The 26552-nt window shown below is 54.1% G+C and overlaps 2 protein-coding genes across 4 annotated transcripts in view; one reads left to right on the top strand and one right to left on the bottom strand.

Annotated features, from left to right (window-relative positions):
* Positions 1-26552, top strand: part of crp (transcription factor cropped) — a 154386-nt gene that overhangs the window by 121401 nt on the left and 6433 nt on the right. The gene's annotated exons all lie outside the window — the stretch shown is intronic.
* Positions 20871-25309, bottom strand: LOC105182603 ((11Z)-hexadec-11-enoyl-CoA conjugase). The gene is made up of 5 exons (XM_011140149.3): positions 24522-25309; positions 24065-24195; positions 23738-23943; positions 23311-23496; positions 20871-23201 (listed from the first exon to the last, which is right to left on the bottom strand). The coding sequence occupies exons 1-5, from the start codon at positions 24736-24738 to the stop codon at positions 22886-22888; spliced, it is 1056 nt and encodes a 351-aa protein (XP_011138451.1). The 5' UTR covers positions 24739-25309; the 3' UTR covers positions 20871-22885.

Below are 26552 nucleotides of genomic sequence, written 5' to 3'. Positions count from 1 at the left end.
ATCGCAGCGAACGTAGCGCACTCGCAAACTTTCGAGCGGATCAGCCGTGCGTGTAAAAGCGAACGAACGAACGAACGAACGAACGAACGCGAGCTCCCTCGCTCGCTCGCAACGAGCGATACTTCACCTCCCGAGTTATTGACCTTTCTTCCCGAAGCGCACCCTGAAGTACGAACGATGCACCGTGCAGGCGCGCATGAAAATCCGTACGCTTCTAGTCGCGAGCAGCCCGATTACAGGACCGTCTGCGCCGCGCGATCGTGATTGTTGTCGGTCCGATCGATCGAGGACTCGTCGACCCTCCTCTTTCTCCCTCTTTCTCTCTCTCTCTCTTCTTTCATTTCGCCCGTCTCCTCTCTGATAAGGGATTTGGCGGCAAACGCGAGCGCGGGGTGTGCCGGGATCAGGCGCGGTCTCTCGCGGCTCTCAGACGCCTCGATTCGAAACCACCTCGCTTCGGCTCCACTCGGCTCGACTCGGTTCATTTCAGTCAGCTGGCTGACAGGGCGTTGCCCCGCGCGCACGATGCACCATTCATTACGGAGTGCAGTCGGCGGAGTAGCAACCTAGCACGACCAGAACCAGGCAGGCAGGCAGGCAGGCAGGCGACAGGCAGGCCGGCCGGCCGGCCGGTCGGTCGGTCGATCGGTCGATCGGTCGGTCGGTCGGTCGGTCGGTCGCTCGGCAAGCAAGCAAGCAAGCAAGCAGGCAGGCTTCCCCACTCCGCGTGTTTCGATTCTGCTTCGACTGCAACCGGGAACAATTCACCACCACTACGATTACTACCACTAGTACTACGACCTCGCCGTACAACGCCGCCCCGTATATACTCCCGCCTCGTACTCTACTACTGTGTACTACTGTGTACTACTGTTACTACTATTACTACTATTACTACTACTACTACTACTACTACTACGGTGTACAGTCATTATCGAGTTTCAGCTGTCGCGGGAGTAGGTAGATAGCATTACTGTTATTACCATTGCCAGAATATCGGCAATCTACCGGCGACCATTGTCATCGCCACTCTGTCAACTCGCCGCTTCAACTTCGACCTCGTTTCGATACCGTGCGCGGTGATAACAGCCGCGATATAGACACGCGTCTTGCACGCTGATAACGACGCACGCGCGCAATCGGCATCCCTTCGCATCCGGGAGGAGAGAGAGAGGGGGGGGGAGTGGAGAAGGGGGGAGAAAGGAGGTGCGAGGAAAAGGGAGTTAATTTCTCTCCCTCCCTCGTCGAGCCGGCCACGATGCGCCGGCTCTCTCCCTCCCCTCCGTTCATTATCGACGAATCTTGGTGACGGTGCAGCGCAGCGCGGCGCGGCGCGGCGCATCATGTGACAGCGCTGCAGCTATCCGGAGCGCGACGCGCTTCCCACATCGCCGGCGACCGACCGACCGTCTGTCCGTTCGTCCGTTCGTCCATCCATCCATCCATCCATCCATCCATCCATCCATCCATCCATCCATCCATCCATTCGCTCGCTCGCTCGTTCGTTCGTTCGTTCGTTCTCCTCCTCGAGAAGTGAGACGGCGGTGACCGGGAACGCGACGGCGAGGGAGTAGCGGGAAAGAGGGAGCGAGAGGCGAGGGAGAGGGAGGGCCGAATGGAGAATACCGCAGAGGCTTTTCAATGAAGCCGAGAGGAGAGTTGTAGGACGAAACCTACTCTCTCTCGTACGAGGCGGCCCACTCGTCGCCGCCACACAGACACCACGTCCTCCGTCGGGATATCCGCGTGTCACTGCACTCTGGCCTATATTTCGCTAATGGGAAAGTCCCGCGTGCTCCAATTACGCCGTTCAGGAGGCGGCGGCCGGGTTGAACAGAACTGCTGCAACAGCAGCACTCGCGATCTCTCCCTCTCCCACTCCCCTTCCCTCCTCCCCCCCTCTCTCTCTCTCTCTCTCTCTTTCGTTTCCTGTCCTCTCTTCCCGCTCCTCTGACTCTCTCGAACACTCTACGCCGCTGTCGTCCCACTTAGTATCCTCGTTGTAATTAATACGTCTGCCGACTCTAAAAGAGGCGAACCTCCTCCTCGGCGGCGAAGTCGGTGACCCCGCGCTTCGATTTTGCGAGAAGGAGAGCGCGATCGCCGCCGTCGGGAAATTCGTGGCAGCGCAGCGTGCGCGGCCAGATGACGACGACGACGACGTCGAACGGCTGGCGGACACGCCCGAGATGCGGAAATTATCAGCCACGCGGAAGCCGCGCGCGCGGAACGCTAATGAACGGCGAAGAATCGCCTCCGGAGTATCCTCCGGAAAAGGAGAATCGTACGATGGACGTGGCGAGTGTCCAAGTGATCCTTTATTTCCGCGTTACGTAGATATATATATATATATCCGTGATTTCTCTTGGACGCGAGTAGCGAGCCTCTTTCCCCGGGTTTTTCCGGGAGCTCTTGCGCGATCTGCCGTGATGAATTTTCCTGCTCGAATATCCTTCGAGTATCCTTCGAGATGCCTCGCGTACCCGGCACGAGCGCGAAACGAACGAGCGAACGTCTGAAGCGCAATCGGGAAGCCTGGAGATCAGTGCGCGCGGCGCGTGTGTCGCAAAAACGCCCGCCATTTTTACAGATCGATAATCCGCGATATCGCGCTCTGCGCTCTGCGCTTCCACCTGTAACCGGTCTCTGCGTCCCTCTGCACTGCGCCGGCAAATTAGCCGTGTCGCCTGAAATCGCATCAAGTTCGACCGAGTGAAACAGGTTGGACGGCGCGAAAATAAACAGTGCCGAGAGGTGCGCGCCGAGAGGTTCTGCCGCGAGAGAGACGGAGGATAGAGGAGGAAGGTCTCGTTGTTGTTGTGCAAAAAGACAAACACGACGATGAGTCTGATGGCCCACATACGCGCGATATCGTCTGATCGGCTGGCTGGCTGGCTGGTCGCAGGCCGGAGACGCGTCGGCGTCGTCGTCGTCGTCGTCGTCGTCGTCGTCGTCGTCGTCGTCGTCGTCGTCGTCGTCGTCGTCGTCGTCGTCGTCGTCGTCGTCGTCGTCGAGCGAACAAACGCCAAACGAGGCGGCAGCAACGACCACGACGACGCAGCCCGACGCAGGACTCGTCCTTGCGTATATCCGATCCGATCAAGCAGATTATCGACGCGGCCATAATTACGATAGATTAAGTCAGCCATATGCTCGATCCTCCCCTTGCTTCCCTGCCCCTTAGTCATTTCTTCCCGCCGCTTGCTCCTCTCTTCTCCCGGACAACGGGATTCTGCTGCTCGCAGTCTTATTCGCTGGAAATGAATCGCCCTCGACGACAACGTGCGCTCGAACAGACAGAGTCCCCCCGTTTTCCGCGAGCATCGCCCAAAATTTTACCTGCCCGTTAAGCGTGGAAATTCCACCGTACTCGACGGCCGCCGGCGTCGCGTCCGCGAAATTAACCGATCTCGCGGTCTATTCTCGCGGCTTCCCTGAGCGCTCGGGCGCACACGGTGTGAGCTGGGAAAATGCGCCAGCTTAATTGGACGATGCTGTGCGAAAACGCGATAACCGGTGAAACGAAAATAGAGGTGGCTCGCACACCGACGCGACGCGACGCCGCGACGCCGCGCCGCAGTGTCGGTAACACTTTGCGTCTTAAACTTGATCACCACCACCGAACCGACTGCTACCATTGCAGTCTGGTCAGAGTTTAATTTTTGCATAACACCACGTCCAACATGAGGGCTTTTTTGCGGCCGCGGGGTCGACGAGTCTGGCTAGTCGTAAAAATTACCGAACCCGTTCTTCGCGGCCCAATTGTGAAGCCGCACGAAGCCGCGTGTCGGCGGCGGATCGATCTGCGATCGAGCGATTTTTCTTTTTACACCTTGCGAGAGTAGAGTTGCTGCGGCTCTGCCTGGCGTATGATCGCGCGATCGCGGTGCGATTCGCCGTCGTCACGTGGCGATAGGTCAAAGACGAATTCATTCAATTGGACGGCGCATCGCGCGCGCCCTAACAATGATCGGTCATTATTCCGATCGCGGCGGTGCGATAGTTATTATCATGTTTAACGACTCGCGCTTTTCCCCGCGCGAGTCATACGCGGCCGCTTGATCGATGCGCCGCGGTCGGTGGTAAGTTAATGATACCTTCCACCGCGATCACGTGGGACAGTGAAGTAATGTCTACATACTTCGCAATCTCTATCGACTTGGCTGATGTACGACTTCGTCGGTGGCCTGTTATTAATCAGGCGCCGGCAAACAACCCTACTTGGCGTCCGAGATTATTGAGGAGAACGCGCGAGCGGACTGTCGTGAGAGACCGGCTCGGTTATCGAGGCGTGCTATCGAGTCAGGCCCCGTAAGGATCCGAAGGCTGCCGTGTCTGGGACATGTTCGGCGACAAGTGCAAGGAGGATTGTGCAAAATAATAGTCATGCGAAATGTGTTGTGTTTATAGTCTGGTAAAAATTGCAACATACAAAATTGCAATTACCGTAGACTCGAGCGAGACTTCAATTGCAGTACAATTTTCTAACTCGGCGAGGCCGAGTGCAGGCGAGAATGCTCGAGAGCATAAGCCGTATAAGGCGAAAAGAAAATCGACTCGAAAATAAAATATATTTAATAAAACGCGTGTGTGTCACGTCATCATAATTTCAAGGCCAGAGTGGAAGATTGCCGAATTTTCATGCGAGGAAATTCCCGGCTCCGAGCGCGACATCCGCCGTCGGCGCGCGCGCTTCTGACACGCGACGCCGCGTGTACTCGTCTGACAGCCGCGGCGGAAAAACAGGATCGCGGCAGCGAAGAGCGCGACAGGAGAGACGGGACGGGGACAGGGGCAGGGGCAGGCCACGCGAGAAAGAGGTGACATTTCAGCTAGAAGTTTCGCGGTACACCGCAGTCGCGGCGCCGGCGACGGCGGCGGCGGGCGGCAGCGGTTGGCGAGGTCAGTGGCGCTCTCGGACGACGGCGGTGCGGCCTCGGGAAATCGCCGCTAAAAATAGCACTTAGTCGGCCGATAATAGAATCCGCTATCCGTTCCGCGGGACACGTCGCTGTCCCGCGCTCCGTTCTCTTTGATCGGCCGCATCGCCGCGAAATTACGCGTCTATTTCCCTCGTGAGCTCGCCCCACCTCGCCTCGCCCCTCCCCGCCCCGCACGTCGCATCTCGCCTGCCGCGCATCACATCCGGTGTCGTTTCCGCGCGAGCACACGGGGCTCGATATAAATAATCGACTTTCTCTCGATCTCGCTGTGATCTCCCAAACGTGCAAAGTGTGAAAAGCGACCGTCGAGACGGCTGCTTGTCAAAGCTGCAACTCGACGTCCGCGATGCGTTTGCCGCGTTGCGTCACAAAGTACGATGCAAAATGTGCATCTGAGGAAGGGAGGGGGCGGGGGAGAATCGACTGCAGTCGAGACACCCAGTGTCACACCGGGTCGGGATATAAAGTAGTAGAGAGTGCCTCTCCGCGGCTTGGGTTTTCTCGCCCGACATTCCGCGTCTCGAGCCCACTCCACTCTTGCCACCAACCTCGAAGCCAATATTCTCAGCGGCTGCCGGCTATCGTCGGCTAAGGTTACTGCCGTCGTTATTCGTTTTTGCCACTTGGTACAGCGGCAACGTCCGTAACGGCCGATTCGATTGGCAATCATTGTTGTGCCTCGCAATCATTGCCAATCGCCGATAACGACTGCGACACGTGACCGCGAAAGACGCGTTCGAGTCTCTCCCTCCCCCCCCCCCTCTCTCTCTCTCTCTCTCACTCTCTCTCTCTCACTCTCTCCCCCTTTTTCTCTTGTAAATACACACCGGGGTATTTATTCGTCCCGAAGAGAAAAGGAGGATATATGAACGAAGAAGCGAATCAATCGCAAATATTTCTCAACTGGCGGACAACAACAATTCCGTTTCTCCATTTCATCGTCACCCGTGTACGCGGCGGGGGCGACGTGCAAATAATTTCCTCGGTTTCCTTTTTTTCCCGCCCGAGGGGACAAAAATTAGGCGGAAATCAGGAGCTCGGCAAAGGTCGCGACGTCGCCTCGATGGAGAGCGTGCGCGCGCGCGCGCGCGCGCGGCACGAGATGAAAATGTAGTTTCTAAAGCGGAACGGTTCCTCTCGAGAGCGCTTTCGTCACGCCCGAAAGGGCTGTGCAAACGGTTTAACGGAGTGACGCGGTAAGAGTGTGACTTAGCGCCGCGACGCCTCGGTGAAGAGCGGAAGGCAAGGGCGCGGCGGATGGGGTTGGAGTTGGTCGGACGAGGCGAGAGGGGCGAGGAAGGAACTTGCAAGGCGACGTCGGACGCGGTAGATGGTACACTCTCTTTTTCTCTCTCTCTCTCTCTCTCTCTCACTCACTCACTCACTCACTCACTCACTCACTCAACCTTTCTCTCACTCTCTGTCTCTCTCACTCTCGGAATACGTGCCGATGGAATGACAAGCAGCGGTTGAATCTTTAATCTCTGTCTCTTTCTCTGTGCCTCTCTTTCTCTCTCTCTCTCTCTCTCTCTCGCGACGCGAGATATTAAAGTTTCTCGAGGGCTCGGCAACTACTTGGCCCGCTGAAATGGAGTTTAAGTTCGATAGACAGCGGGGACTTTGCAGCGACGCGGCGATATCGATGATCGCCTTTTAATGCATAAATAAAAAGACTCGATGGCGCACAGATTACCTGCTGCCATCGCACGCCGCCGCCTCTCGTCGACCAGTCGTTCGCCGCATATCCGGACCCTTATTACACTCATCACGATCGAGGACTCGAAATCGAGGATCTTTGCGTGCGCGCAGGTATCTCGTCGTGATAGTCCTTCGGTAACGCGAGACTCGATTTCGCGGAGAAAAGGGACGAGGAAAATTTGAAAAAGAAAAAAAGGAAAAAGGGCAGGAAAATCGCACCGCGTTTTTTAAGAATCCCTCGCACGTGAAGAAGGATCCCGCGCGACTTGCGCATCCTGGTTACTAGGACGAGGGAACGAAGCGACGTCTCCGGCGTACCGTACGCAACGACGACCATTTCCAACGAGAGACGGACGATCGTGGCCGGTGGAATGCAAACAGACCATCGTCTCTTCTTCCCTCCCTTTCGCGTCCTTCTCGCGTTTGGGATCTCCGCCTCAAGTCCGGTTGACACACGCGTTCCGCGGCTCTCCGCGCGTCTTTTCACGTGAATCTCTCACGATCTCAGCGAGTAGTCGCGATCGGTGCGGTCCGCCCAATGGTTCCCCTCGGGAAACTTTTACTTTTTCTAAATATTCAGAGTCGAATATTTTCCATTAACAACAAACTCGAAGCAATATTCGTATTCCTCCACCGAGTAATCGCGCAGAGTAAAACAGGCACGATCGCCGGTAAGATAAGTTCTCCTCTGGACGACGCGACGAACGCGCATTAGCCGTTTCCGTTCCTGCACGACGTCGCTCGTCCGAGTCGCGAACTCCTCACGGCCGTGTCCTCGTGAAAGAACATTCGCTCGGGTCGCGCTTGCATAAAAAGGTGGTCGCGCAGGCGGGCACGCGATAAGCCGCGATAAGGCGTGAGAGCGCGTGAAAATTCACAAGGTCCCGCGGCGCGCGGAGGCCACGCCGGCCGCCGCCGCCGCCGCCGCCGCAGCCTCGACTCGTTGTGAGCTGGCCTGCACGTTCCCGGCACGTTTCACTGTCCTTGTCGACAGTCAAGGTCACGGTCATCCGCACGGCCCGGTGCCTCCTCGGCTCGGCATCCAATGGGAATCGCGTCTCCCATAAACGGCCACGTGCTGCCTCCGCCGCGCCGCCGCCGCCGCCTCCGCCTCCGCCTCCGCCTCCGCTGTTGCTGTTGCTATTGCTGCGGCTGGCGGGGTATGTCGGCACGATTCGGAGCTCCGATTCCACGGGCAATGCGACGACTAGTTTCCCCGCTTCTGGCGTGTTACGCCTACCTTAGCTGTGTTTATATACACGCACGCGCGAGCGTGCGTGAGTCCTCCGCCCTGGAAATTCAACGTCGGAGACGTTTCCACGGATGCCGGGCCGTGTCTCGTCCGGGATATTCCCATGGTCCTGCCGAGCGTGTCGCTCATCGCGTCGTCGTCTCGTTGTCGTGCACTACGCTCTGTTACGCTCTACCTGTGTGTCCCAGACACACTGTTATCGCGCTCGAGATAACACGTCGAGCGTGCGCGAGAGCGTATTCCGTGACGAGTCGCGAGAACCGATCGCCGCGCTCTCGACGCCTCTGGAAATACGAAGCCAGGTGGATACGGTGCAGAACGAGGGGGAGGAGGAATGAAAAGAAACTGCGATAGATTATCGAGAGGGCTCGTCGCTCGGCAATGGGAACAATAGGCTGGACCGTAATGAGTTCTCGTGTACTCATATAGTCGCAGCGAAAACGTTCGATTGGGGCGGGTTGTCACGTTTTCAACTCTTAAAAGCTATCGTAAAATATCGCAAGTTAACTTTTCTCGTTATTCTTGTTGTTGTTTGTAGCAAAATATATGCGAGGATTGATCTGTTTTGTCATAAAAGTTGTAACTACTGATGATGTGAAGAAATATTTATAGAATTAGTATTGTCAGTGCGGTTGCGTTTTTTAATAGGATCAAAAATTCGCACGGGGTGAAATTCCATCCGTGGTAGCATTTAAGGGTTAATCATGATTACGCGAACGAAAAATTAATTTTTTTGCTCACGGCTCGCTTCATTTCCTCCCGACTCGGCCGAATGAAAGTCGCAGACTTTTTATCGCAGACTTTTAGTTTTTTGTTGGTATCTTTATATCTCGGATTAGATTTTTGGGGTTTCAGACATTTGGCGGTATCCGAGAGTGTCGACAGACAACTAGTACGAAGTGCGAAGAGTGCCGCGTAAGAGAGACCATGAAGAACAATTTCCCGTCGAGTTCGCGGTTGGAACGTTTTAACCCTTTGAGGCGCACATTTTTTTCTACCGGACAGTTTTTTATGAATATGTGTATTTATATGTGTTTTTTGGGCCGCTGATTACGAATCTGAAGTCCAATTTTAAATTCAAAATGGCGGATCCAATATGACCGCTACGCAAGAGTAAAATCATAGAAATATGTATGAATATGCGAACAATATAAGTAATATAGAATCATGAGTTATTACGAATTTGGTGTCAAATTTGCGACATTTGAAATAGCTAAACCAATATAAACCTCGTAAATGAAAAACTTTTTATCTTCAGTTTTATTTATACATAATAGCGCGACATATAATTAATAAAAATATTAATTAAAAAGTAATAGTATAGACTCTTGGAAGTCCTAATTGTGCAATTCTATTAACATCTAAATGTAACTTTGGCAAAAACGTTAAAAAAACCGAGTGAGAAAAGGTGGTAAAGTATAATACTTAGCAGTGCGCCGCAAAGGGTTAAAAGGCGGCGACGTGCAATTAATCGGAGACAGCGGAGTTAATCGATGACACGGAGAGACGAGTGTGTCTTCTCGTCTTCTCGGAAGCGGCGCACGGCGTGAGCTTTAAAACGCAATTTACCCCGCGTCTCTACGACATCTCCACGCGGAGTTCTCGACGAGCGGGGCGAGTCGCTCGACCGTGGTCTCGGGGACCACGGCCCCGGCGACGATGTTGCGCGGAGGTGTGAAGACGGTGGCGCGAGCGTACTACAATGTTACCACGCGCGGCGCCGCCACAAAGGGCGCGCGCCGCCTTTGAAAACGGTCGAACTCGGAGCGCTCGTATCTCGCCGAAAAGTCGACCTACGAATGCGAAACAAACGCCATTCTCCTCGGCGTTTCGCGCGGCACGCGCTCGCGCCGGTCGCGCGTGCTCTTGTCGTGACACATACTCACGTGTACGATTACGTCACATGATACACACGGGAGAGACGGCCGTGAGGAGACCTCGGAACCTGCGTGTCTCACTGCGAGAGCAGACCGTGGCGAAGCTGTTGATAGGCATAAAACGTGATGTTCCGCGCGCGCGCGCGCTTTGTCCGGAAAACGTCGCACGGGGCGCTTCCGGGCGTATGTGTGGCCCGCGTTACCTTCCTTCAAATTGCACGCCGAGCCGAAATTGACATCGCGCGACCGACATCGACGACCACGCGGGAGACTGACTCTTGGTAAGCTCCGTCGCGAGTAACACGCGCGAAGTCTCTCCGTCGCTCAGGACGATAAAATCGCTCCGCGTCGGAATTGAATTCTCCTCGCGAGCGATCGACTCTCTTAGCGGCGATCATCTCGGCGTCTTCGCGCGGTGCATTATTTTACTCCGCTGGGTTAATACCGTCGACGCGCATCGTTTTACTCCGATTATCCCGGCGCGGAATTAATACAGCCGTAAATCCGTTTTTACGAGCGCGACGCGGCGCGAGAAAGCGACTACAGAAGTTCGGCGCTGTTCGTCGCCGCGATAATGAAAGGTCCGCGTTGTGCAGGCGCGAATGGCTCAATCCACGGGGAAAATAAACCCTTGCTTCTCCGGCTGGAGAGAGAGAGAGAGAGAGAGAGAGAGAGAGAGAGAGAGAGAGAGAGAGAGAGAGAGAGAGAGAGAGAAGCCGCTATTCGAAACGAGCCTCAATTCGTCTCGACGGTGTCGTCCGACTTCGCGGACGTAATAACGTCGCCGGACACTTAAGACGACCGGCCAATAACCGTCGATTTGTCCCGCGTTAAACGACGTTCCGATCAACGCCGTTTGTGCCTCTTCCTGTGAGCTCGGAATGGACCTGCTACTACCCACCGTCGGTCGGACGTGGTTTTCTCGAGGCTCTCAAACGATTCGCGCAAAACACGCCAGGTACTTCGCGCGCGGCAAATTACATACCTTCCGCTGTCGGTCCGCTTTCCCTGTTCCGTGTCAAATAATTTCGTCGATCACGGTACGAAAAGTCGAATGTGCGAATATAAGAAAGTATCGATGAGTGTGTTGGTTTCACCTGTCGGAGAGGAGAATATTTCTGCGAAAGTTGCCCATCGGAGTATACCGTGTGCGCATTTTTACGCAGGCAGCTCGCAGCCGATATCTTTCCACTTGGCGCGAAGGGGACAAACGGAGAAGCGCGCACGTAGGGAAATTAGCGAGACGTTCGAATTTCGCGCGACTGCACGATGAGAGTGCGATGTGCGTTTAAAGACCGGATCATTAGAGGGCACTCAATAATAAAAAAAAAAAAAGAAGAAGAAACAAGCGAGAGATGGATGATGATTAACAACCAGGTTGTTATTGAGTTTGTTTGGTTGAGAGCTGTGCAGACATATATTATTAATAATAGGTAATACGCATTATATTATTTGTTTCTTTCCACGACGCTCTTAAGTGAAATCACAATTACGGTTATCCGCCCTGCACACACGACGAATTTGTTTAATCCTTTATTTGGCCGCCACCGTTTATCGATTCCGCGAATCTTTGCTCTACGATCACGGAGAGCCGGAGAGCCGACGACTACGTGATCCTGCAGCGAGAAACGGCCACACAAATGCAGGCGGGCCGCGGAGCCACGTGTTGTGCGTACGTGTGTGGACCCGATCGGACGCGACTCGGATGCAAAGCCGGGGGGGAGCGCCATTGTCGTCGGCCCTGACGGCTTATCTGTCGTAGAGCGCCGGCTGATAAGGCACGATCGGACAAATGGCGCGCGAGCTCCACCGCCGGCTTGTCCCGGGGCGGCCGCACTCGCCGTCGCCGCCGAGATGACCACACGTAAAAGCGCGGCGACGACGGGCGCGCGAACGAGAGTCGTCGGATCTCGCGTATCCGTTCTCACGAGTGAGAGAGAGAGAGAGAGAGAGCCCAGGCCAGGCGACTGACACTCGATCGCGCTGCTGGAATCTCGCGTGGAGTGTCGGGTGCACGCGAGCACGCGGTCTAACACGCCACGTCCACGCCACTAATCTGCTATGCGTGACGCGATACCGAAACCGCCGCTCTTTTATGCGACTCTCGCTCACTCGCAGCTCTGCGGGATGTTACTATGGTCGGTCGGTCGGTCGGTCGGTCGGTTGGTTGGTTGGTTGGTTGGTTGGTTGGTTGGTCGGTCGGCCGTTTGCGATTCGAAACGAAACCTCCGTCGCACGAACGACGCCCCGCAGGAAGCGCGTCTCTTTCTTTGTTTTTTTCAATTTTCTTTTCACACCGTGTGCCGCTGGAGAGAGGGGGGTTGTGACGGTTGAGAGAGAGACGGTTCTTCTCGTGATTTCTTCTCGTGACGCGCGGTACACACTGACAGATGAAATGAAATAAATTGCGTGCGCTTCGGGGACTGGGAATTTGACGGATATCTACGGTGGGCAAGGCAGGGGAGGAAGAGAGCGAAAGTGTGACAAGGCTGAGATATATCAGAGCGAATTGAAGCACGATTCCGAAAACATTGCGATAAGATTAATGACCATCGCGGGTACACACTGTCGATGACCTTGGCCGTGACCGTGAACCAGCTTCTCGGTTCGCGAGTCGCCGCCGCTGTGTCGCGGCGGCGACGGCGACAGTGGTGGCTGGTCGGGGCGCCAGCTTATCTGCTCAAACATCGAATCTGGAGCGCGCTAACTAATTATACCGGCTTTTCCACGAGTCTGGTTGAGGTCAGTAATTGCATGCCCGTCGCGCTATCGACGTTGATTCTCCCCACGGGAATGCAGCCGCAGCCTCGCCGCGCTCGCTCTCCGCGGATCAGGGTATCAGGTGCGCGCGCGCTCGTTCGTTCGGCCGCCTCTCGTCACTCACACTTTATCTCCTCTTGGGCTTACTCTCCCCCTCCCCCCTCCCCCCACCTCCGCCACCTCGCGACTCCGCGGCCATTTCGCACGACCTTCGCGAACGTGCCCGCTTCGTGGAATCGTTAATATGCACCGACTACGTTATTATCCCCGATTATTATCTACCACCAGTATGTATGTTTATTCACGTGTCGTGCGATACGACGTGTTTTGTTTTTCTCACAGTCGATCCTTGCGCACCTCGAGGGCTCTTCCCCCTCTTTTTTTTTCGTGCCTCCTGTGGACGGACTCGAGGACGATGAGGACTTGACACGCGCGTCCTCAGCGTTTTCATGCACCGCGAGAACGCGCACACTTGGCCGGGAGTGTAATATTCGCGGTTTCAAGACGGAGTCGCTTGCAAAGAGACGCGGTTCTTGCATGAGAGAGTGGAGGAAGGTGGCGGGAAATATCGATGCCTCGGGGAAACACTTTCGTTCACGCGAGATAAAGTTGAAAAGAATTACGCGACGGCTAGATAGGGTAGGTCGTCGTCAATGCGGTGCGGCGCGGCGCGGCGGAAGCCATCCCGACTCGCTCTGCATTTCTTGCCGCTCAACATCTCGGGATTCCGAGGAATGCAATATTATCGTTCTCGCCCGAGCCCAAGTTTCGATCTGTATTACCTGCGCTCCTTGTTCCTTCCAGTCGAAGGAACTCTCTCTCTCTCTCTCTCTCTCTCTCTCTCTCTCTCTCTCTCTCTCTCTCTCTCCCCTTTGTCCTCCACCCCGGAACATCGCTGTCCGCTGCGTTTGTTGTGGCACGGCATTTCTTTCTCAAGAACGTTCTCTGTGCAAGAAGCAAGAAAAAAATACTTCACACGAGCGAAAAATTCATTCTCACGATATGAGAAGAAAGGAGAAAGAGAAGTCGCATGCGACATGTGCGCAAGTTCGTTTGGCGACAGCGACTAGCGCCAGCGGGAAGCGTCGCATCGTGCGGGATTATCCGCGGCGAATTTGCCCGTAACTATAATATCGCTGGAAATCCCATAAGCCAGCAACTCAGCGCCTCCGAATAGCCGTCGATCCGACGCGACGTGCGTCGTCCCTAAAGCCGGTCGGCGAGGAAGAAGCTAACACGTCCGACGTCAACCGCTCGCCGCACGTTGCTGATCCGATTATTCGAATCCTCTCGTTCGAGAACGTTAAGATTGCGCGGTGTCCGTACGCGAGCACCGTGGCGGGCGGACTATATCAGTGCCGCGCGCGAAAAGAGAGCGAAGAGGAAACGCGCGCGCGCGCGCGCACTCTCGCGCTCTTCCCGCGCCGCGTGTGTAGGAATGCGGCTGAGATTGCCGACGGAATAAATAGCCTCGCCGAATAAGCTCTCGCGTAACACTTGTCGCGGCTTTTAGAAGAAGAAAGATAGCCAGATGGAAGGGGGGAGAGAGAGAGAGAGAGAGAGAGAGAGAGAGAGAGAGAGAGACAAGGAGATAAAAAGAGAGAACTCACTTTGATTTCTTGAAAATCGTGAGACTCTGACATTTCCGTAATGAGCGCGAGTAAATTGCTTTCGCGCGCGCGCGCGCGCGCGCATACGGCCGGCTGTGCTTCGATATGTGCGCGATAGATGGAACGCTCATTATACGTCGAGGCAATAAGTCGACGGACGAAGTTCTGAAATTTTCAACGGCACTTTGACCGGCACGCGGTACACACACGTACTTGAGACACACGCGCGCGCTCGACATTAACCGGTTATCGGCGCGCCGAGAGAAAAGGGTGGAAGGCTCTCTCTATGTTTCGGCGGAGGGTGCTCGCGCGCTTGCGCGCGCGTCTTATTTACTCGACTCCGGCGAGAAATGTACGAGCGGAATAAATACGCGGAAACCCTCCGTGCCGCGGTGAATTTTTAGCCCGATCGCCGGCGTAAATCGAAGGGACAGATGTATAATAATATCTCGAAGCGGAGCGTTCGCGCGCACGCACGCACGCACGCACGCACGCACGCACGCACACACAGCGCGCCCGCCGGAGCTTTTTGTGCGCTTTCGCGTATTTGCACGCGGGCGACGTTTTAGCGTGGAGGCAACGGCATAATCGCTACAGACACTTTTCTGGGAATGTGCTTGTTGCGTGCTTCTAATCAGACGAGGAGAGCGCGTCTCGCGCTCGCCGCTCCGTCGGCGGAATGATACGAGGTGTGTTGCGCGCGCGCGCGCGCGCGTGCGATACGGCCTGCTCGACAACAACGACGGCGAGGAAAAGGAGAGGTGGTAGTGGTGGGGCAGGAGGGAGAAGAAGGGCCGTTAATAATATCGATTCATCGAGAACGCACGTATAGCTCTCCTCTCCCGCGAACACACATTCCCACGCGCATTCCTGCCGGTTGCATTTTATAGCCGGCGGACTCTCTCGCCGACGTGTGGTCTAACGGCCGTACGTACGATACAGGAGGAGGAGGAGGAGGAGTATGTTGAACCGTGGCGAAGTTGTTACGTGGACGTTATGTATTTATGCTAATGAGCCCGCGGGAGAGACGCGAGAGAGCGTCCGCCGCAGCGTTACCGACGCGCGCGCGCACTCGCTCGCGCGAAATCTGTTCGCGATTCTCGCGCGCAAGGCCGATGGGAAATCGCGTCGTGTTCGTCCCTCCTACGTCGCTGGGAATCCCGGTGACACGCTTCCGACTGCCGTCGTAAGCGGATCAAGTCGGACAAGTCGGTTCTCCCTTTCTCTCTTTTTTGCTCTCCAACTCTCTTTCGCGATCGTTATCGACGGCTGCTCGTCCGGATTCTGCCCCTCGATCGCGATCGGCTTGTGCCACAGGCTTTCACGGCGACGGCGACGACGACGGCGGTGTTCTCCTCTTCTTCGTTCACTTGAACCCCCAAAGCTCCCTGCGCTCGTACGTCGATTGATACGAACGGCGAGCATCGCGCTTTTGGAAATTTGGCTCCGCGCGCGTTCGAGAGATTCGCGCGATCACCGCCGCGAAAGATCCCAAAACGCGCGCGAGTCTCGGGAAAATCCCGAGTTATCTCGCTCGTTACTCGGAACGTCTTCTCGCATTCGCTCGTCTGCCTCGTGCTAATTTTTTTCTCTCTTGTCTGTTGCAGGTACGTGCGAGAAACCGTCCCGTCGCCATGCGTTAGTCTCTCGACCTCTCCTCCTCCTGTACCGTAAGAACAGTATAATATACCCGAAAGAAAAGTAACTTTAGAACAAGCGGAATCATTTAAATTTTAGAGGATTTTATTCTTACATATAGCCTCAAGAGGATTCCTTTAAGATCAAGAGAAAGATGTTATAAATACATTATTCTTAAAGTTAGAGGGACTATATGTTACATGTGTAATGCAAGTCTTATTGATTTTAATATAAATTTCCTCTTATACACAGATTATTTAATCTTTTTTTAAGAGGATTATTACTTATTCTTACTGGTTATACTAGTTTTGAAAAAATTATCATAATCTATAGCGAAAAGTAATACATATATGTAGATGTACTTCTGACTCCGATTCTACAATAAGTATAAGCACGAGTGAAATAAGAACGTAACAAACAAATTTCGAATCGGTTTTGTTTTGGCTTTGTAGCTATTTCATAGCTACAAAGATGTTCATCATAACCAATTGCACGAAACATAGTTAAAAGAAAGAATATATTACTCAACTTTTTGCAATAGATTGTAAACTGTGTTTGACCAAATGTGGGTAAATTAACTTCGTTATATGTTACACACATACCTTTTTTAAAAAGCGTTTCAGGTATTCTGACTTGTGAGCACACAGTTATTTTTTCGCTCGTGTCTGGAGGTAGGCATGACTGAACAAAAGAGGCCGACATACTCCTCTTCGTATAAGAGGAAAGTTCATTCATATAAGAGGAAATCCTCTTGAAAGAAGAGGAAAGAATATCCAATAAATTAGAATGATATCTAATAAATTTTAGATGAATGGTTCGCTCTTTAATCGCTTTATCGAAAGAGGAATCCTTTTTCTCTAAAAGGCTCCGCTTAGAATATGAGACTATGAGAAAATTTACACTTAACAAATAGAATACTTTTTTTTGCAATCGTGCAATTTTTTACGACCACGTTCGCCTGCTCCCGTCGCTATTACCGCCGGCGATTACCGCCAAAGACGCGTATCGCTTCCCCGTGTTTGTGTCATTCGATCTGTCCAGCTGACTTTCCGGAATCCTAGTGAAGCCGGCTAACGGCTCACCCGGTAACCGAGTGATAACAGTCCGCGGGACGCGCGACAAATAACACGAGGCCGCCTCTCTTAACTGTTCAATTAACTTAATCGACTAATTGCCCGTTGCCGCTCCGTTCGATTGAAATATCGTTAGAGACATTTGCCGAGAGCGACGACATCGGGGAATGTCATTCCTTTATACATGTATTCCCTTTATTTTTCTTTCTCTCCGCGTCAGAGCGAGTCCTTTCGAGTGTCGTTGAGGGGCTCGGGAGGAACGAGTCGAGTCGCAGGGAGTAATGTCCTCGAGTGCACGTACACGAGAGTGCACCGCGCTGAGAATGCGGTTGCATAACGCCACGACTGGTCACTCGTGTCCCGTGCGACACCTTCATTTCTTCTTCTCTCCTTCTCGTCTTTTTATCCTCCGCGTCTTAGTCCTACCTCGCACGACACGCTGCTGCCCGCCCTTTCCTTTTCCTCTCGTCCTCTCCTCTCCTCCCTGTCCCGTTGTAACAGAATACAAAATGTCGCTGGTAATTCCAACGCACTCGGCGCACGGGATCTTTTTTGTCCTCTCGCTTTCGAGAAGGTTCATGTCTCGTGTTGGAGTAATTCGTAATTTCGTCGCGCTCACGCCATGTTGCCGGCAGGATGCAATCGCGGAGGACCGTTTCTCGATAAACGCGACGGCGCACTCGATCGCAGAAAACTTGGATATTCTCTGATATCGTCTCCCGAGATCAAAACACGCACTCTGGAGCAGTCGCTAAAATCTAAAAATTAACTCGAGCAGAACGAGCGAGTGGGCCGGCGCGCGCGCTTATCCGTTCGCTCCGATCACATCGGCAGATCCGCGGAATTCCGTTTACACAGCAGAAGAAGGATGTCTCCCTGATGTACAAGGAGCCGGCAATAAACGTTTTTAATTGCAGCGCGGCGACAGCAGCTCGAGAGCGCGATATAAAAAAGCGAATTACGGGTAGAGGAAGAGGGAAGGTAGAAAGATGAGCCGGGGAGGGGGGGGCGCGACGACGACGGCCATGGCGGCGGGAAGCGTTTCGCGGGAAACGTATTTTCGTTGCTGCGGTCGGCCCGGAAAAGCGAGCGAACAAGAGAGAGAGAGAGAGAGAGAGATATTACTCTCGCGCCGACGACGATGTCTGGCGCCGCGACGCTTCGCCGCGATGTACCGTGACGGACGGACAAATGCGGCCGATTTATAATTCGCTCTGCGGACTAATAGACCATACGGCGAAGCGGAATATCTTCGCGGAATATCATACGCGGCCGTAACACACTCGCGAGTGTCGCCGATTAACCCGGAGAATTTCAGCGCCGCGCGTCCGCCGGTAATAGCCGCGCGATTGCGGGAAATTACATATTTGCGCACGCCGTACGCGAATAATAGGCGACACACGCGACCCTTCTTTGTCGCTCGCTGCGGCCGGCTACGCTTCCGACTATCCTTCCGCTAATTGGGTACAAAAATTTCGCCCGATTTTTGTGCACCGCCGTGTACTCGATTCTCATCCTCCGTAGCTCCGTAATATGCGCGTAATATAATAATGCGAAATCTCCTCCCCGTCGAGTCCGCTTTCTCGCTTCCTTCGGCGCGCGGCCTCCATTCGTGGGATGTTTAAGTCCAAAGTTCCGATGGAAATTATTCGATTGTCTTCTTTCGCCTCGTCTCTCGCGAGGGGAAGGAGATTGCAGAAAGATCGTCTCCTGAATGGAGAGCTCGAGCGTTGTTCGAGGTCGCTTCTGTTAGCGCGCGTCGTCCACGACCCCGAGCCGTTGTTCGTCTAAATTGGAAGGATCGACCGACGTAAGAGCGAAACCGTAACGTTTTGCTCGCACGTTACGCCCGCGATTTCGTCACCATAAAACGAAAGCGGACACTAGTCGTCTTTCAACGTCCGGTCCAGCGATTCGCCCTAACCGCCCCGCCACCGTCGTCGTCGTCGTCGTCGTCGTCGTCGTCGTCGTGGTCGGTTCGAATTTCTGGCATCTCTGGTTTCGTCTTTGGTGCCGACGGAGCCGCTTACTTAACATATAACCGCCACGATCACAAAGGGTTCCGAGAAGGCGCTTCGAGAAACTGCCGCGTTCCTCCCCCCCTCTCTCTCTCTCTCTCTCGAGGCCTTTTTCTTCTTTTATTTTCCTCGACCATACGTGCGGCCTGACCTCGCTTCCTCGTTACCTCATCGCCGGACATCCTAGTTAAGCCGCGGACTTTGTGCACGGCTATATTCCGAGAGAGACTCTCTCTCTCTCTCTCTCTCTCTCTTTCCCTCTCGTCGCGAAATACGCAACGTATTGCGACATCGGCAAGGCGGCAGAAAAGAAAAAGATTAGAAACGGCCGGCGAAGACGAAGGCAGCGAGAAGATGAGGATATTTATCACTTCTCTCGGGCTCGGGAGAGACTTTTTTCAACGAGTAGAAGACACACAACGGCAGAAGCGAACTCGGGGAATTCGGACGTTACGAAATCTAAGCTTGTTTCAGATTTGCATGCTCGCGTATTTCGGGGCGCGTCGCAGCACATACTTGAAGATTAAAGCGAGAGCGGCACGTTCTATTATTACGACGCGAAGAATTACAGCCAATTACTTGTCGAATGGCTTTGGGGAATGTTAATTTTATGCGCCTTCCGTGTTTTTGCACGCCGGCCAGGAACTCCGGCGTTCTCGCGCGCGGGCGGTCTCCGCCGCTTTTGCGAGCGGGGTAATTACGATATAATAATAACAGCGCGCGCGCGCGCGTGGAGCGACGACGGCGGGCGTCGCGGCGCGGCGTGTTGCCTCGGTGAATCATCGGCGCCGTTCCGCCCAGCTCGAAAACTTTCGTTCGTGCGTCGTGCGTAATTAAGCGCATAAAATGCACGGCGATTAATCACCGCGGTTCTTCCGGTGCGGGGGGAGAGCCGTCGCCGCTCTCCCCTCCCCTCCCCTCCCCTCTCAAGATAATGCACACAGAAGTAGGCTAAACCTCTGACCCCTCCTCCCCGACCACTTTGATCGAGCGAGCCTCGATATCGCATTTTGGCTCGTTAGCGCTTCCGCGATCGCGTGGAAATCGCGAGGAATTTTTACCGGGTCACGATTAACGCGTTGGAGGCACGTTAAATGGAGAGATTAATGAGTAGTGAGTAAGTAAATGAGTCCACTATTAGCTTCGCGTGTAGAGCCTAAAAAACACGTAAAAAGTTTCACATACGAAGCATGCGCCAGAATAAGAAACTTCGCGTGACCGTCGACTTTATCGATACGTGAGAGCCAGAGAGAGAGAGAGAGAGAGAGAGACACTGAGGGAGCTAGAGTTAGATTTTAGAGCGGAGAGAGAATTTCAACGACGCGTCAATTATCATCTTGCTGCGATGTGCGCACCTTACGCGATATACAATATCGTATTTCTCGATTACGTTTCCATCGAGCGTCTGCGATCGCGACGGCAATTTGTAGCCGAAGGGGGCGCGACGTGGGAGGGAGCCCACGTCGTGCAGACTGGAACAATAGGGCGTAGGGCAATAGCGATAGCGGGGAATTTCTGTTGGACTCGCAGGGTATCGTAAAGGATCGCGAGTGCAGTCGAATGAGGGCGAGTTCGGTAGACTGCTCTCTCTCTCTCTCTCTCTCTCTCTCTCTCTCTCTCTCTCTCTCTCTCTCTCTCTCTTTCCCTCTCTCTCTCTCTCTCTCTGCCTCTTTCTCCGGCTCTCGAATGCATCGGCGCGTCCATGCTTTGGAATGCCGCCGCCGCCGCCACCGCCGTCGTCGTTGCAACAAGAAGAAAGCGATTCGGTTCCACCGCCGTGGCGGGGAGGGGCGAGACCCTCGTCGACGGGAAAGTTCTCGTGGGCCGAAGAAGGAAAGACTCGACGAGCAGGAGAGCAAGCCCTTCGTGGCGCAGGGAGCTTGGCGCGGGCAAGAGCAAGAAAGTGTGAAAAGGAGCGAGCGCGAGGCGGTCGGAAGGGCGAGGAGCGAGAAGGCTGCACGTAGTAGTAATAGTAGTAGTAGCAGTAGTAGTAGTAGTAGTTGTAGTAGTAGTAGTAGTAATCGTAGTAGTAGTAACCAGTCGTAGAACGCCACGGTCTACGTGTACCTTACTACATTGCGTGCAGCAACGATGCCACGGAGGCGCATCGCGTCGACGAGAACGGCGACTTGTCTCTCGACGCCACGCGGCAGGAAATCTCCTTTTTCCTTTTCTTTCTCCACACGCGTACGTCGCGTACGCGCTTCTACGTGCATCGCGGCGCCTCTCTCACGCGGGGCGGACGAGACGGGGGCAGGGGGAGAGGAATACATCTTGCTTCGAGGAACTCGTGAAAGCAAATGTGTGTGTCTCTATCAATCTGTCGCTCGCGCGTCTTGATGAGTACCGCGAACGCATGCATCGAGGATCTAATTGTCCGGACGCGAGTACGGCGAAGTCGTCGAGCGCGATCGTTATCTCTCTCACGCGCGCGCACGCGTTAACTGGGAGAATTTCGTCGCGAAAAATACATCTCGCTCTCTCGCCGTAAGTAACCCAGCCCGAGTGATGATGGGGAGGGGGAGAACAGCCGTGTGACCCTGCTTCGTGGAAACGAGTTCAGCAGGTGGGGTCGCGAACTCGGGCACGCGATCGCGCGTTGCGACGCGAGTTTTCCTCTCTTTCGACCGCCAGCTGCGCATTATTCCTTCACCCTTCTTTCGCGTCTCTCGCGCGCGCGCCTCTTACCGAACGCGGCTCGTCTCCGTCGCGGCGTCGCCCCATTCAGACGGCGGCCGCAGCTGTCGAAATTTTACTCGACGCGCGAACGAGAGCGGGGGACGATTTTACACGGATGCGCCACGTAAGAATCCATACTGTCCTTCAAAGTTATTTTATCCTCACGCCATCCTCGTTGTCGTTAATGCGGAAGAAGGCAGAATTCCGAAATGGGAGTTTTCCTCCAACCTCCTTAATGTTAATTAGGCAACTGGAAACTCGACTCATCATCCCTCGAGTTTTGTTACTCGTCAGTTTTATCTATTTTCGTGATCATCTTTTATCGCGCTCGGGCATCGAGCGAAATTTTTTGCTTGACATCGAGATCGCATTCACACCGATCGAAAACTTCTTCGGATTAGGATCGTTATTAACGTACGGCGTGCGGGAACATGCAGACACATCATTCTCGACTTGTTCGAGAGGGCGGGGAGAGAGAGAGGGGGGGGAGGGGGAGAGAGAGGGAGAGAGAAGAAGAAACGATCGTCTCACGCCGCCATAAATCGTTACCTGCGGAAAACGCCGTCGCCGTCGCCGCAGGCGAAGCGGCCTTGGCCCGCCGTCAGCTTTTGCAGAGCGGCGCTAACGAGATTTCGGCGTGTGCGTTGGAGAAGTCAGGTCGAAAGAGCAGAAACCACGTTCGGAGAGCCGTGGTCTTCCGGCTTGTGTAATCGCGACGCGCCAAGCTCTCCGAGAGGAAGAGTGAGAGAGAGTGAGAGAGAGAGAGAGAGAGAGAGAGAGAGAGAGACACTCCTTTTTATTCCGTTCTTTAGAAAGCAAAAGTTGGCCGTGGCGTTCTCGACCTTCCTAGCGGACTCGAACTCGTAAACGAAACGCGTTAAGTAATTAATGCGAGTCAACGAACTCTTTCTGTCTCTCTCTCTCTCTCTCTCTCTCTCTCGCGCGCGCGCGTGATAATATTAACCTCATCTCCGTCGTATTTTTTTATTATGCACAATCGTTAAACGTGACGAAGGAACGTCTTTCTCGCGAGGAAAGAATTTGTCAAATTTGTCGAGCAAACATGCTCGTGAGCATCGCGCGAATTTCCGGGGAAAACGCGTTAATTGGCCAGTGTCGAGCTTGCGTATCGATTAAATATTACGTGATTGATCCTGTCGCAAGTACACAGCAGTGCTTTATGTAGGTTTACATTGATCCGCGCTACAGCCGCGTTGTACCGCGCCGTTCAATTATTGTGTTTCGCTCGCTCTCCCGTCGATATAGCGATTTACGTACGGTTGAAATTCTCCCGTTTTCATGACGGGAGACACGGGTCTACGGGCATCATCGCGGCTCTAACAATCCAACGTCGTCAGCCACTTCTCCATCAGATCCTCCCTCTCTCTGCGTCTCTCTGCCTCGATGCACCTTTTCTGTCCCGTCGCGTCCCCGTGCCTCTTCATGTGTCCGTAGATGACGCTGGGCGAGGCGGTCTTCAGGTCGTAAGCCAGTCCCACGTAATTGAAGAATTCGAGCAACGTTGAGCTGAGTCCGCCCATCCGTCCGTATTCTGATAGTCGGCAGTCCCAGGGGAACGTGTGATGATAATTGTGCCCACCTTCGCCGGCGGTCACGATCCAGGCAAACAGCGACTGCTTCGGTTTGATCCTCCTGAAAACACAGTCAGCCTGCCAGAACTCGCGAAATCGTGGCCCAGCGTTGAGCATCGCGTGGAGTGTCCGGCACGACACGGCACAAAACTGCGAGACGACGAACTTACTTGTCGTAAGTTTTGGAGCCCCACAAATGAGCGAACGAGTTTATGGTCCAAATTATGTGGAGGTTGGTGACGTACGGTACGAAGTACGCCACGAAGAACGACGACCACAGGGTCTCGTTCCAGAAGTACATCGGTACCGACACCGGGAACAGGACCCCCAGGACGAAGTAGATCTGCAGGAAATATCTGCAAAATCGTCGTCGCGTTCAAACTTTTCCTTCCTTTCACGCGGAAGCCGAGGGTGTCTCTCGCGTCTGAGGAGAAACAACGGAGGAGAGACACGGTATCTTTCTCGTGAAATTTCCAACGATATTCCGAATTCCGAGTGAGGCAACTCGCGTCAGTTGAATCTGCGAGTCGTTCACACGGACACGTTCGCTGACGACTACGATGTGGGGAAAGTGACGACGCAGTCGTCGCGATTTACCTGTATTGGAACATGAACAGCTTGTCGGAGGTCACGTCGGACATGTCGACCTGCCGCTGCTTCTCGAGTACGAGCGGATGCCTCAGGACGAGAAGCCAGCCGATGTGCGAGAAGAAGAATCCTCTGGTGGCGTTGTGCGGGTCCGCGTCCGTGTCGCTGTACTTGTGATGAAGCTTGTGATCCCTAACCCACGAGAATATGCTGTTCTGAAACGAGAAGGAAATTCGCCAGCGATTCGAACGGCGGAATAATGCAGGGGGACAGATCCTGCGTGCGCGCGCGACAGGATTCTCCATCGAGCGCGTTCACACTCGCCGCTGGATTTACCTGGCCCGACATCGTCTGCAGTATGAGCAAGAAGATTTTGAGCGGTGCGGACATCTTGAAACTCTTATGACAGAAGCCACGATGCGCGCCCAGCGAGACACCCTCGGCGATCCAGAAGCCGAGGAAGAGCACTGAAAAGATGTATCGTCATGAGTCATTAATTAGCATGAGTCGTTAATCAGGCCGTCGTGGGTGCGGCAGCTCTGAAGCTTCATGTTTTACTTCAACTACGTGATATACTTTGTCACGAAGAGAAGAGCGATCTCGGCTGTTTCGCTCGGCTCGCTCGCACCTTCTACCTAATCTAACATAACCTAACAAAATCTCAGGGAGATGTATTAGTCATTGCCGAATTGATGTATGTTGTGTTTTTAAACGACGCTGTCGCAAGTCAGTCTCGTTGATGAAATGAATGAGCGTCATCATCTCGGTTCTCCGGATGCGATCGGATACATACTCCAAAGGTTGGTTGCCACTTTCGCGTGAAAGATCGCCGTGTATATCCCGATGAACCACGATATGTGCAGGAGCACGTGAATGAGAACACGTCGCCAGAGGTACTTGTGCCGGTAATTCATATCGGTGTCCAGTTTCTCGTCCAAGACCTCCTCCCCCACCTCCTCCTTCTCCGTTTTATCGTCGGGCTGATCGCGCGGCTTTTTTGCGTCCCCCATCCCGACGTGAAACGTGATTCTTTCGCGGCGAGATTTATCAAGCGTGAATTATTCGCCCGTAACCGTTCGCGCCGGTGAGAGAGTGCGCGTTATTTGTCTCTCAGTTCTCGCTTTGTGCTTTTTCTCTCCTCTTTATCGAGACGCGCCGGCCGGCCGGCCGATCGAGTTTGACTTATTTAATAATCAGAACGACGTGCCGCGCGACTACTACGTCTCTCCCGACGAGGGAGAGAGAGAGAGAGAGAGAGAGAGAGAGAGAGAGAGAGAGAGAGATTCGGGACGGCGAGTAGTCGGTATCCCCGCGCGCACGAAAATGTACTCGCGGTCTCTCTCGCCGTGCGCTCGCTTATGTAGCGCCTGAAATGATTAATTCGCCCCGAACCGCGACCCCGAATTAACTTATTTATCATGTCCCATTTAATGACTCCGGCTCGCTCCTCACTCGCATTTGCATAATTCGTTTCCATTGTTTCCGGTTAAATGCATATTCCGAGCGGCTGAAATAAGGAAACTTCAACAACGGGGCCGCGCGGCGGCTGATCTTGTGCCCTCCGATGACATTTACTTGTTCGATTAACATTTCCGTTTCACAAAAGCGTCGCGATATGAGAAAGAGAGAGAGAGAGAGAGAGAGAGAGAGAGAGAGAGAGAGAGAGAGAGAGAGAGAGAGAGAGAGAGAGAGAGACAGCGAGGACTCATCACGCACGTATAAATTCGTACAAGCTCGAGCCGCATAGCACGCGAAACATGCTGTCCTACTACGAAAATATACAGAAGGCAAGGTCGACGCGCACAAGTCGCGCGCTATCAATGTCGGCTGCTCGCGCGGCCGGTGTCCAATTAGCTCCGCAAAAAAAGAGCGTCCCCGTGGGGATAATCGCGCGCGACGTTTCGACACGGCGAAGGACCGGCCGCGGCCGCTCGCTCGCTCGTGGAGAGGACTGCGCCGCCGCCGTCGCCGCCACGTTGTTCCCGCATTTACGATCGGAGAGCCGTAGGACGGTAGAAGAGGAGCATCTGCTCGTTAACCACCTGTCGGCAGGTGCGAACCGTACACCCGGGCCCGTTACCCCGCGCGCCACGGTATCAATCGGCCCTTTTGTTTTCGCCGGTTTATTCCTTGAAGTCATTCCCGTTTTACTACGACGTAGTACGCGCGCCCGCACCAACGTCAACCGAGTATGCATGCATAAACGCACGCACGCACGCACGCACGCACGCACGCACGCACTCTCACGCATGCATGGCGACGTACGACACGCGATAGTCTTTCCCCGGATGTTATCGACTCCGTACCGGCGCGGTACGTTCCCTTCCTTCCCCCCCGGCCGCGTAAAACCCTTTAAGCTCATGGCACGTAAACAGGAAGTCATACCCTCCCTCTCGCCCTTCTTTCCTCTTTGTTCCCCCCTCCGTTTCCCCCGTCGCATACGACGACGCACAGCTTGCGAATGACGCGTAAGAGAGTTTGCCACCTGCGACGAACGTCGCCGTGATCGATCTCTCTCTCTCTCTCTCTCTCTCTCTCTCTCTCTCTCTCTCTCTCTCTCTTCTTTTTTTCTCTGTTGCGATTTATCGATCGGGAATTATTCTCGAGTTCTCGAGTCCTCGGATCCTCTCGAAGACGCGCCATCTCCGAGCGTCTTGCGTTTCCGGAGCTTGGGTTTTTTCAACATTGCGTTACGTGACTCCGCTTTTTTGCGCGCAAGCGCAGAGGTAATGTTTCGGACGATGACTGGACGTATATTGCGCATATCGCGTTTTTTTCACGTCGCCGCGATCGACACAGGATGGACAAGCGAAGTAAGGTTCTC

This window comes from Harpegnathos saltator, unplaced genomic scaffold (assembly GCF_003227715.2).
Source record: "Harpegnathos saltator strain DR-91 unplaced genomic scaffold, Hsal_v8.6 scaffold386, whole genome shotgun sequence".
Lineage (NCBI taxonomy): Eukaryota > Metazoa > Arthropoda > Insecta > Hymenoptera > Formicidae > Harpegnathos > Harpegnathos saltator.
This window is presented reverse-complemented; position numbering and strand designations above follow the sequence as displayed.